At 45.8% G+C, this 13,085-nt stretch overlaps 1 protein-coding gene across 1 annotated transcript; it reads left to right on the forward strand.

The window, feature by feature from the left end:
* Positions 1 to 2,234: 2,234 nt before the first annotated feature.
* On the forward strand, positions 2,235 to 12,779 carry PSMD3 (proteasome 26S subunit, non-ATPase 3). The gene is made up of 12 exons (XM_033169299.1): positions 2,235 to 2,517; positions 5,402 to 5,592; positions 5,905 to 6,042; positions 6,509 to 6,645; positions 6,761 to 6,951; positions 8,410 to 8,513; positions 8,636 to 8,750; positions 9,502 to 9,621; positions 10,096 to 10,199; positions 11,200 to 11,355; positions 11,613 to 11,663; positions 12,622 to 12,779. Exons 1-12 carry the CDS (start codon positions 2,337 to 2,339, stop codon positions 12,697 to 12,699), a joined length of 1,566 nt encoding a protein of 521 aa, XP_033025190.1. The 5' UTR covers positions 2,235 to 2,336; the 3' UTR covers positions 12,700 to 12,779.
* Positions 12,780 to 13,085: the final 306 nt, after the last annotated feature.

Here is a 13,085-nt window from a genome sequence, read left to right on the forward strand (position 1 = left end):
CTCAACAGATGGCTATCCAGTCTCTGCCTAAAGAGCGCAAGCAAGCGACAGCCAATCATGCCTCTAGGTAATTGGTCCCACTGCCAAACTGCTTCAAACATCAATACGTTTACTCGGGAATTTTTAATCCACACTTCAGTAGGGTACTGTGGGTGGAACTTGATACCCGTGATAGGGAGCTACTACCACAAAAAATGGCAGCCCTGGTTTAAGTTCTGTCTCAGCTCATTGTAATGCTACTGATCTTCTATCCACCTATTTCCCTGGCTTTGCCAATCTTAGCCAATGAGGTGAAGCACAGACAGGAACGAACCTGGGATTGGCTTAAGCAACCTTGACCTTCATCAGTGGCAGATGCACAGCAGACATCTGAAGAGTGGTACTTAAAAGGTGTCATCCATCTGGTGGCTGTTTGTGGTACAGCTCTAATGAACATAGGTCCTTTCTTTTGGGTTTATGTGAGAGGTGTAGCAGCAAATACAGAAGAGTAAAGGAATAAATAACATGTAAAAGCAGTGAGAATGCTCTTTAAAGACTAAAGGTATATGCTTGGGAGAAATTACAATCTGAAACTCAAAAAATAGGAATGGGTGAGAGAGGTTTACATGGGTTCTTCTAATAATTTTCAAATGAATAGCTGGAAATGGAAGTTAAGGAACCTGAAAATGTTGAAAATCTGGCATGAGAATTCCATTATTGAAAGGATCCTGACAACATTTAAGTTAAAAATCAGGATCTTAAATTTGTAGCAGTGAAAACTCTTAAGAGTTGATAAAATAGTTTATTTTTGTTGTACTGACTGTATTAATAATTTTCTTGAGCACCCTCTAGTGTTGGTACAATGGAAATGTATTCACCCATGATTGCATGCTTAGATGTCAAACCTACGCCAAAGGATAAATGGACATAAATCTGATATTAGGAATCACAAGACAGAGAAACCAGTAGGAGAACACTTCAGTCTCCCAGGATACAAGATCTCAAAGTAGCTGTCTTAATACAAAGGAATTTCAGAAATAGATTGGAAAGAGAAGTTGCTGAATTGCAACTCATTACCAAACTTAAAACCATGGAGAGACCTGGTCTGAACAAAAGACGTTGGATTTTTATCTCATTATACATGACAAATTTATCTTTAGCCATCTCACTCCTTGCCTTTCCCTGCAAGACCAACTGCAGTCGTTAACAGTCATCAACAGGTTTTCCACACCTATCAGTTGATCACCCAACTGTGGGTGAAATCAAATGTGGTCCCCAACCCAAAGAGCAGGGAAGGGAAAAGAAGAGGATGTTGAGAGTGGACCAACTGCAAATGCAAAGCAGTGAAGTTTGCTGGCAGACACCATTCCAGAGTTTAATGCTGCCACCTTTGCTCTCCATGCTTTATGATGCATGGAGGATCCTCGACTCCTCCCCAAATAAATGGCTCTTTAAAACAAAAACAAAAACCATGCACGATTACGTATGCAGCACGACACTCAGCACCCTTTTATAAAACAATAATTTCTTTAAAAAAGAAAGATGTAGAACGATTAATTAAAAAAAAAAGATCTAAAATGCAGCAACGCGAGGTTGCAATCCTGTTACTTACAAGGGAGTAAGTATGCATAGGATTTCAGTGTTAATGAATCCATTGTTTTGGGGCTTATTATTTGCCCCACAAAGGGAGGTGGGTTTCCACATTCTCTCTTTCTCACACACACACTGCACGGTTTTTAGCGGAGGCAATTAGAAAAAAAACACCTATTATTTGATTATTTATGTAAAACCCCCAAAATGTATTTTCTAGTTAAGTTTTTACCTATATCTTCAGTACATTTTATTTATTTTTTATTGCCATGGCTAGTGGCTGATACAAATAAAGATTCTTCTGATTCTTATTTCCACACACCCTGTTAGGAATATTGTAAACCGCCCTGGGATCTTTTGATAAAGGACGGTATAGAAATTAAATCAACAATTAAAAAATGTATTATTATTTCAGTTCGAAGGCCCTTCCCACCGCCCCTCCCGCTTGCTAGCCTGGCTGCCGGCCCGCCACCTCCTTCCCTCCACCGCTTTCAAGCTCTTCACTCTCGGCAGGGGAAAGAAAAAAGAATAAGAGGAGGAGGCGCAACCCGGAAGCCGAGGCGCGGCGTCGCAGCCCGCCGTTCTCTCTCTATGGTTCCCTACGCGGCGTGGGGGGTGGGGACAGGGAGAGAGGAATCAATCCATTCGTCCGCGTCCGTCGGTTCGGCAATCGGCTCGTCGAGCCTGCTTGGCTTTTCCCGTCGTCCTCCGCGATAGTTGCTCAGTCACGGCCGTAGCCGGTGTGTGTGTGTGTGGAAGGTGAAGCCATGAAGCAGGAAGGCGGCTCTCGGCGCCGCGCCGGGTCGGAGAAGGCCAAGCCGCAGCCCGCGGAGCCCCCTCAGCCTCCCCCGCCGCTCGCAGACGTTGAGATGCGCGAGGAGGCGGCCGCGGCCGAGCCCGCCTCGGGGGAGAAGTCGCAGCGCGAGCTCGACGCCGTCACGCTCGAAGGTGAGGTGGGGGGGGGAGGGGGAAGCAGGAGACGGGGCGGCGGCGGCGGCGGCAACCCCCACCTTGTGGGTTCGATAAGGGCGTGGCCAGCGGAGGGTCGAGCGCCTATTGGCCAGCCGTGTTGTGTACCTGGAGAAAGGTGGAGAGGTCCACAGCCCGGCTGGAGGGGCGGGGCTAAGCTGCTGCAGCGCCCACCTAAAATAGCAGGGTGTCCCGTGGGAGTGGAGACTTGGAGTATACAGCGCGGTGCAAGGGTTGGGGAGCGTGGGGGGTTTAGACAGAAATAACGCGCAGCATTCCCGTGTACAAACACCTTGGTCACCTGTGTAGTTTAGGGAGGGCAGCATGTCAGCAGGTGTTTTAAAATGTGCGTAAATGCGCAGAAGATCCTGCAATCCTAATACAGTATCACCATTCTGGGATTTGGGGCAAGGTAGTGGTTTTTATATAGCCCAAGTTCTATATCATGTTTACTTGGGAAGCTTTCACCTCTGCAATTTGCATCCAAGTAAACATGAACAGCCACCACTTGTGTGCTTCATGGAGGAAGAGATTGAGCAGGTGATGTGCTGCTCCAGTTTCCATCTTTAGGTAGTGTTGGGTTAGCAGGAATGGACCCTGTATGTTGTTGTTCAGTCGTTCAGTCGTGTCCGACTCTTCGTGACCCCATGGACCAGAGCACGCCAGGCACGCCTATCCTTCACTGCCTCCCGCAGTTTGGCCAAACTCATGTTAGTAGCTTCAAGAATACTGTCCAACCATCTCATCCTCTGTCGTCCCCTTCTCCTTGTGCCCTCCATCTTTCCCAACATCAGGGTCTTTTCCAGGGAGTCTTCTCTTCTCATGAGGTGGCCAAAGTACTGGAGCCTCAACTTCAGGATCTGTCCTTCTAGTGAGCACTCAGGGCCGATTTCCTTGAGAATGGATAGGTTTGATCTTCTTGCAGTCCATGGGACTCTCAAGAGTCTCTATAATTCAAATTCAACACCATAATTGTTGACCCTGTATATAACACTGTAACTCTGGAATTCCTTCTCTAAAAAGACTTGCCTGTACTCATCCTTGTATACTAATTTACATGTATTGAAAGTTCACTGCAGAGAGGCTTTGTTTGCTACTGCTGCTAATTTTCTGTCACTGTATGTGTATGACTGGGCTTACTTTGTTTTAGATCTAGGTGTTTAGATTTATGTGTTGTTTGGTTGTTATGAATCTCCCTGACAACACATTGAGAATAAAAAAGCCGTTGTTAACATTTGAATTCACTTTCTATAAACATCTTCATTTGGATTCCTATTTGGGTGGCATATTGTGATCTGTATGTGTATATTAAGATGGTTGTATTGCTTGCTGCACTGTGAATGTGAGCTGACAATTTTCTGTTTGCTTTGCTTTTTCCCTTTTTTGATAGTGTTTTTATGTTTTGCTTTTCTTTAATAAATGTGCATTAAAAATTATTTAGGTTACAGTAAAGTGTGGAGAGAGTAGGCTGGTGAGTGGACCTGCCTGCTGGAAGAAAGTGAGCATGCCTGAACCTTTCAGCAGCGCTTTTGTAATCTAGATATTGATTTCATGCCAGTGACATATTGACTAAGGCTGCAGTCCTGTACATAGTAACCTGAGAGAAAGTCTCATTGAACTCAGTGAACTCAGTGGAGCTTTCTTCTGAACAGACATGTATAGGATTGATCTCTGTAGCACAAAGATGGGCTGGTTTCTATATTGTTGCGGCCATCCAAAATGTGTTAAGTTTTTAAAGCAAGCTTTCATACTTGGGAACACTCCCAACACTACATACACTCCAGTGGGTACTGTAAATATACCTTACAATTTTAAAAGATGGAGGAGAATGGTTTTGCAGAGGAAGAGAGGCAGAAGTGGGTCAGAACTGAGAAAGCGGGACCATCAGATGACCACAGGGGTGCGAGCCTGGGCATCCAGAGCAGTTCACTGCAGAGGAGCCTCTGCTTTAAGATCAAAAGTACAGTCGCATCTTCCACCGGCCCACTCCTTGCCACAGGAGCAATGGGTTATTGTGGCAAGCCTTCATTGGATGCACGAAGTGTGCACAAAATTGCTTGCAGCGCCATGCACGAGAGCCAGTGTGGATTGGAATCCAGTTTACACATAAATGGTAGGAAAGTGATACACTGTTTATCTGGCCTGTGAGTACAACAGGGATTGGCTAAAATTATCCCAAATGAGGGATATCACTCATTTGACATCAAGAAGTGCTCTTGAATGCACAACATTAAGAAAGGTTTTACCATGGTAATCCAGTGGGTCTCTAAAGCACTGTTTTTCACTGACATACTACTTCTACCAAATGACATGTTTACTTCTCTGTAACTTCCAAACTGGCCATAACTACTTTGGTAGCATCCCTGAATTTCGCTGTGATTCTACTGAATCTGTCTGGAACATTTTCAACATCAGTACCTGGCGCATTTTGACAGCTTCTAGCATCCCGTCACTGATGCCTACTTGACATTGTTTTTTCACCTGGCCCAGTGCTACACCAGTATAGAGAGTGCTATACCAACAGAGGATAGGATGTTAAATCGCCATCATAGCACCACGTATCCCTAGTAATCAAGCACATACATTGCTCATATAGACTCATCCATCTAAACTTACAGTTCCTCCAGATATAACTTTCCTAGCAAATAGCTTCCTTTCATCATTGATTGGGAATCTGAGTTAACTTGCTGTTTAGAGGCACTGAGACCCTTGTTTTAGATTGCCTGATATAACTAGGTGTGTTCTTGGGTTTTGTGGTTTCAGCTCTGTTTTGTTTTGAGGTTTTTGGTCAAATGTTCAATTGTCCACCACACCATATAGCTTAGCCTATTCATCTAACGGTGCTGTTTGTTGACCATTGCAGACATTAAGGAACATGTGAAGCAGCTGGAGAAAGCCGTATCTGGAAAGGAGCCACGCTATGTCCTGCGTGCCCTGAGAGCATTGCCCTCCACTTCCCGACGCCTCAACCCCAATGTGCTCCAGAAAGCTATCAATGGCTTTTTCACATCTAACAGTGCTGTGCGGGACTTCCTCATTGGCTTCCTGGAGGAGGCAAGTTGAAAAGGAGGTTCACAGGCTTGGTGCATGTTTTGGAGAACTCCCACTTTGGCATCCTTCAAATGATTCTTTGGGGCCCATTTCAACATTGCTCTGTGGAGCGCTAGCATCATTTTGGTTTGCTGCTCAGTGTTGCCTGTGACTAATTTCAAGATTTACTAGCCATTCAGTTGCAATAAGTGGGCAACATCTGGTCTCCTTAGGCATTAATATGCATCATTCTGTGAGAATCAGAAGGTGGAGTGGGATGACACCTTCTCACTGACCTGATCACCTCTCTCTTTGTCTCTATGTCACACTTTATAGCTTATGGACACGGAAGGTGATCTACAGTTCCGGCCCCGCACAGGAAAGGCAGCCTCTACTCCTCTTCTGCCAGAGGTAGAAGCATATCTCCAGCTACTCCTGGTCATCTATCTGATGAATAGCAAGCGCTACCAAGAGGTAATGCACAACTTGCTCTTGTGTGCCTCATTCCCCAGTGGAAAGCAAAGAACTGCCAGTGTTTGGATATGGATCTAGAGGGAGGGCAGAGAAATAAGTGAGCAAAATTCGACACTATCCTTCGTCACTTTCCTCTCATCCCAAACCCAGATAGACACTTAAAAGCTGTAGGTTCAAACACAAAATCTTAACTTAGAACACCAAGTCTTGGTATAGACTTGAGTGAACTCTGTTTGGAGATGAGCAAGGGCTCTGCTAGGCCAATTCTGACCCAGTAATTTATGGCAGCCTGCTTCACTTCCACCAAGAATATCCATGAGGGGCATAAGGGGTGCTTCTTGCAGACCTTGCTTCAAAGCTTATGTTTTTAAACAAGCAAATGTTGCCCTGGAGCCCTAAGTGTCACTGTGAGGAACTCGTCTGTGCAGCCTTGCAAGCCCACCACATGAATTCTCTCTCCATCCAGGCCCAGAAAGTTTCAGACGATCTGATGCAAAAAATAAGTCCTCAGAACCGCCGAGCCCTTGATTTGGTGGTGGCCAAGTGTTACTACTACCACGCTCGCATCTATGAGTTTTTGAACAAGCTGGATGTGGTGAGGAGGTAAGCTTTTGGCAGCAATACTGATGTTGCAGTTTTCTCATCTCTTTCCTCCTCTTTAATGTTCTTACCCCAAGCATCCTGCTGACACAGCCTCTCTCCATTCTTCCTTTCAAAGCTTCCTTCATGCCCGCTTAAGGACAGCGACGCTTCGCCATGATGCAGATGGCCAGGCTACCCTCCTGAATCTGCTGCTGAGGAACTACCTTCACTACGACCTCTATGACCAGGCAGAAAAGCTGGTTTCCAAATCGGTGTTCCCTGAGCAGGCAAACAACAATGAGTGGGCCAGGTACCTCTACTACACAGGTGAGAGTTGGCACTTCAACACTTTTTGAGATCTTAGGTGGCCTGGGGTCAAACATGGAGCTCAAAATAGGCACCTGTGTAACTGGTATTATATCATCATGTCTCCCCCACAACAAAAAACCTAAAATAGCCAATCCCTTGAAAAGCTTAGGCATGCTTGCCTCTACCATAATTTATTCTGTTCTGCTGGCAAGAGGAAGACACAGGTTTTCTATGCAGAACATGAAATCCCCATTGTCCCTCTGATTTCTGAGATTCTTCAACAGTTACACAAGTGTTTTCAAGCTTATTTCTTTAGCCGTAGCAGCTAGAAACGTGCTTTGGGCAGGTGAGGGAGCTAAGGTTATGATGACGCCAATTTCAAAACCAGATAACACATTTGACACTTGTCTGTTGTTGGCACTGACATCCAGGTTCATATGTGAACCCATCAAGCAACCTGTAGTTTAAGTATTTTAATCTCAGGGTTGTGGGTTCGAGCCCCACATTGGACAAACGATTCCTGCATCCCAGGGGTTGTACTGGATGACCCTCGTGGTTCCTTCCAACTCTACAAGTCTATGATGCTAAGTTTGGTTGGATTAAGATTCTGACAACGGAGAAATTTTTTAACATGTTCATTTCACCAGCTGCTTAAGGCTTCAGGGCAGAGCAGAGCAATTTCTCCCTGCCCGCTGTGCTTTGTGTTGCAGTGTTTTTCTACAAAAGCTATTTATTCACTTATTTTCACACATACTGCTTTTCTTCCAAATGGGGAACTCAAAGCAAATTACAGTTTTTAAAGCATAATGAAAATTTAGCCTTAAATACATGTGCAGGGGCTCCTGGTACATGCATTGCCCAGAGACAGGAAGCTGTTATCTGCACTTCTGCAGGAGGCGCGTAGAGGCAGCTTAGTCACTCATCAGCTGGGTTTTATATTTGCTGCACTCCAGGGAATGCAGCTGAGAACCTTCAACTCTCCATCGGCTGTCTGTAAGGCATAGTATACTTGCAAAGGAGAGGAAGTAACAAAGTGATGGACATTAAAAATGAAAATGAGAAAACAGACCACTATTTTCATCTGCTATTGTTACGCTGCTCAGTATTCAGTGAGACACAAGGTGGAGAGGGTAACAAAATTTTGATTCACCCGGGACAACAAAGAACATTGGGCCAGACTTGGCTAGGGTAGCCCAGATTTGCCAGTACATGAACCAAGTGCCGTTTTTGCAAAGCGAAAGTTCCCTGCTGGCCACAAACCACATGGAGACTAAAGATGGGCAGGATTGGCATAGATGGCACAGTGCCCAAGAGTGACTGTAGCAAATAAGCCTTGCTTAAGGAACCTCCCATCCCACTCCACAGATTCCTGTGCAGTGCAAAATCAACTATGTGGGGAGGTGTTCTCTGGAGGCAGCTTTATCTTGTTCTATCTCTGGCAAGCCGTTCTAGCGCTGATCTCCTATTCTTTTCCAGGACGCATCAAGGCCATCCAGTTGGAATATTCTGAAGCTCGGAGAACCATGACAAACGCCCTGCGGAAAGCGCCACAACACACAGCTGTTGGCTTCAAACAGACGGTGAGTGGAGACTAGCACCTCCAGGTGGCACTGTGGAGTAGCGATGAAAAGGGAGTGCGTCCCTAATCTTGCTTTGTGGTTGAGACAGCAGGACAAATGCGTCTCTTGCATCTGTGCCCTAGGTCCATAAGCTGCTGATAGTGGTGGAGCTGCTATTAGGCGAGATCCCAGATAGACTGCAGTTTCGGCAGCCGTCTCTGAAGAGATCTCTCATGCCGTACTTTCTCTTGACGCAAGGTAAGTGGCGCAGCTGGTGAAAACACAGCAGCCCAACGGTACTGCAGCACTGGAATCCCAACAAAAGAAACTCTAGAATATGGAATAAACACTATTTAGTAACAATGCAATTCCCCCCCCCCCCATTTTAAGTGATTTCAGCATCTCTCTTAGTAGACAGTCCATTTGAATATTTATATTCCACCTTTTCTCCAAGGAGCTCAAGGGGGTGTACATGATTCTCCCCCTCATTTAAATTCCCGTATCAACCCTGTCATATTCTTAAGAGTCAGTAACCTCTTAGATTTGAAAGGTGTTGTACTAAATGTTCTTGTTTTCTTTTGCACATAAGGTGTGCATAATACAGTGCATTTTTTTTAGCAGAGGGAGGCCCTTGTGGGCACAGAGCAATGGCCCACTTCCCATCCTTCAAGCACCACCAGCCATGCAAAACTGGTGGGGACAGTGTGCGCACGGCCCACCCACAAGCACTTAAAAAGTCAGGGTGATGGTTTGTTTGAGTTTGCAACACATACCCCTTGTACTTTGTACTCAGTTTTGTGGCGAAGCCCTTAGACACGCTGCACACTAACCCAAGGCCTCAGCAAGGGGATAAATTTACTGGAGCACAGGAGAGGGAGTTAGAATTCCTAGGCTGCAGTTACTTACACACGTACATGCACACACCACATATATGTGTGCATACAGACCATACATATGTACACCATGGTTTGCTTTTATTGTCTCTTGAATCTCTCTTCTTTCCTTGCAGCTGTTCGGACTGGGAACCTGGCCAAGTTCAACCAAGTCCTTGATCAGTTTAGTGATAAGTTCCAGGCCGATGGGACATACACCCTCATCATCCGGCTGAGACACAATGTGATTAAGACAGGTGAGCAACCACCAAATCCTCAAGAGTCATGATATCACATCTCATGACAACCTGGGGAATTGGGTTTGGAGCGGAGATTGAAATCCCAACTCAGCTGTGGATCCACAAACATGGGAATCTGCCTTCTTTTGAGTCAGACCATTGGTCCAGCTAGCTCCGTATCATCTACACTTAACTGGCAGCAGCTCTGCAGGATTTCAGGTAGCGTTCTCTCCCAGCCCTACCTGGAGACTCTTGAACTTTGAACCTGGGACCTTATTCCTGCAAAAGCAGGTGCTCTGTCACTGAGCTTGATTAGTTGCCAGTGAATGTATCACCTTCCTTTGGGGTATGTGGGTGGCAAGCTGGTCCCTGCTCCTGCAGAAGCTGCCCCTTGAGCCAGAGGGAAAAGATGGCAGATACCTGGTGGATGCCCCTTAAGTGTGTTCACCCCATTTGCACTTTTTAAAGGTTGCCTTTCCGTCTCTTGTGTAGGTGTCCGCATGATCAGCCTTTCGTACTCTCGTATCTCCTTGGCTGACATCGCCCAGAAGTTGCAGCTGGACAGCCCAGAAGATGCTGAATTCATTGTTGCCAAGGTGAGTGCCTGCAGCGTACTGAGTTGAATGGGAATCCCCACTCACCCTCTCGCTTGGTGAGGCTGTTGAAGCTCTGACCACCTCTGGGTCCTAAAACAAATGCCATGATGTATCTGCCAAGAATGATGGGTTTATCCTTCAGTATCTCAGAAGATACTGAAAAATACCAGGGGTTGGGCCACCATAATCCAGATAACTCTAAGCTCTGATTTCCCAGCATAGAATATACAAGCTCTAAATGTGTGTGCAGGAAATATGTGAGGGACCTTTTGGCAATACAGACTGCGTCGGGTAAACGCTCACACCCGTTTGTCCCCCTTATTCTGCCCTGTTTACTATTAGCCCTCTTATTTCTCTCTACACAATGAGCAGCTGGGTGAGGCAGTTCGATACCAGCCTCAGTAACAAGACTATTAATTCCCTCAAAGTTCCAAAGGATTCAGAGGTTATTGTGGTGTGTTTTGTTTCTTAGCCCTGTTCATGTGAACTAATACAATAGGAAGCAGTTCTGATTGTGTGGTGGTGAATGCTTTTCCCCAGAACGACTCACCATAACCCAGCTGGAATGTGAGGGTATGGCCTTTTGGAAGACTTGCCTGTCTTCCCCACCTAATCACTCAGTGCTGAATTAAAATCTTAGTCCAGAATCAAAGAATTGTAGAGTTGGAAGGGACCCCACTGAGGGTAATCTAGTCCAACCCCCTGCAATGCTGGCATCTCAAGTAAAGCATCCATGGCAGCTTGCCATCCAACCTCTGCTTAAAGGCCTCCAAGGAAGGAGAGTCTGCCCCTTCTCACAGGAGTCTGTTCCACCGTCAAACACTTTCTTACCACCAGAAGGTTATTTAGTCGGAATCTCCTTTCTTGTAACTTCAACCCATTGGTTCGGGTTGTAGCCTTTGGAGCAGGAGAAAACAGAATCATAGAATGGAAGAGTTGTCTTGGCTCTTGTGGATGTTGTCATTGGAAGGCAACTGATGATGTGCTGCCTTGTTCCCAGGCCATTCGGGATGGCGTGATTGAAGCCAGCATCAACCATGAGAAGGGCTACGTCCAGTCCAAGGAGATGACCGACATCTACTCCACACGGGAGCCCCAGCTGGCCTTCCACCAGCGTATCTCCTTCTGCCTCGACATTCACAATATGTCTGTCAAGGTAATGGAGCAAGTGTGCAGCAGTTACCTTACAGCGGGCATTCCTGGGCATGCCTGCATTTGCACTGGATAGAAAAGTGGAACTTCAGTCCTGCTGCTGGAACTCTTGCAACGTGGTCCTAAGCGTGTTTACTCAGAAACAAGCCCATTGTTTGTACTTCTGCCATTGAAAGTCTCTGTGGCAAAGTTTCTTGCTGTGAGGCCTGCCTTCCAATTCATAATTGCCTGCCTTCTCTTATTCCTTCCCGCTGTTTCTAGGCTATGAGGTTCCCACCAAAGTCTTATAACAAGGACCTGGAGTCTGCAGAGGTGAGGATTCCCAAGCCATGTGTACATTGCACTGAAGGGATTAAAATTCTGTGCCAAGAAAGCTGGATTCTGTGACCTATATAAACTATGTAAATCAAGCATCGTGTTTGCTTTTCTGTGCGATTTATTATAGTTCCGCTAGACAGAGAAGGCGCAAGGACACTGAAGCCCTGATGAAATACTTCAGCAGCTTTCTGTGATTGCCACAGATACCGCCTGCTTGCTTCCAAACATTTTCATAATCAAAGGCTAGATTTTTTAAAAAATGAAAGTTGTTATTGGTAGGCATTAACACATCTTACAGCTATGTGAAGTTTTTCTTGCAGCAGATTCAGGCAGACCTGCCTCCTTCTTGCTTTCTTGGGTTTACATTTCCTTGTTTTTGTAAATACTTCGGGTTTGTCTTTGCTTGTACAAAATCCGAAAGAGACACGTTAGTTTTGTATGCTGATGTACTTGTTTAGGACCCCTTTTAACACACACCAAATGCGCAGAGAGGCATGTCTGTGGGGGGTGGGGTGAGGCAGACTAGCCTCTCTGACCCCACAGCCTCCCCCCTTGTTCTTCCATTGTGGGCGAGTTTTCAACATTTTGATGCTCTAAGTAACTAAAGTGTTGAGCAATCAGTCCATAGGAAGAGTACATCTTGTTGTTTCAGTGTGGCCAAAATAGTAGCCAGCAACATTAAAGTGTGCATTTTTTACGATCTCGCTCACTCAGAGCAAATAGCCCCAGAAGCATAGTTCTCATTCAGTTTAAAGATATAGTTCCCCTGTGATACGTATTTACCCATAGGAACTTTAAAGAAGAGAAATGTGACATGTTCTCTAGAAAACAACCTGTGCTCTTGTTTGTGAGGTTGTATGAGATGCCGTCTTTTAGCGCTCCTTTTAGGGAGGTGCCTTTTCATCTCAACCTGCAGAGCTACACATTCACATGGTTCCCTTTTGCTTTGCAGGAGCGCCGGGAGCGGGAGCAGCAGGATCTAGAATTCGCCAAGGAAATGGCAGAGGACGACGACGACGGTTTTCCTTGATGCTCTGGGGGATGGCTGCATATATATTTTTTCATTTTTTTGTTTCTTGCCCAATACAAACCATTGTCTACTGGCTGAAACCCAGAACTTGCCTTTCTTTCTATATTCTGCATGTGTGGGGGTGGGGGTGGGGAACCAAAACCCTCTTGCTGCTTGTGGTGGAGGAAGCAGCACCCCAGATTAAAGGGATGGGCCTCCCTCTAAACTAAAGGCCACTTTGTGGTTTTCAGTCATGGATGTATCCGCAAGGGGCTAAACAAATTCACAGTTGTCCTTACTGGTTTTTAGGTGGACGAATGGGGGTGGGGGAGACAAATCTGGTGGCACTGTGAAACACCTCTTCAGCTCCAGCTGGGCAGAGCAACTGCAGTTGGAGATTTTTGTCA

This window comes from Lacerta agilis, chromosome 14 (assembly GCF_009819535.1).
Source record: "Lacerta agilis isolate rLacAgi1 chromosome 14, rLacAgi1.pri, whole genome shotgun sequence".
NCBI classification, from domain to species: Eukaryota; Metazoa; Chordata; class Lepidosauria; order Squamata; family Lacertidae; genus Lacerta; species Lacerta agilis.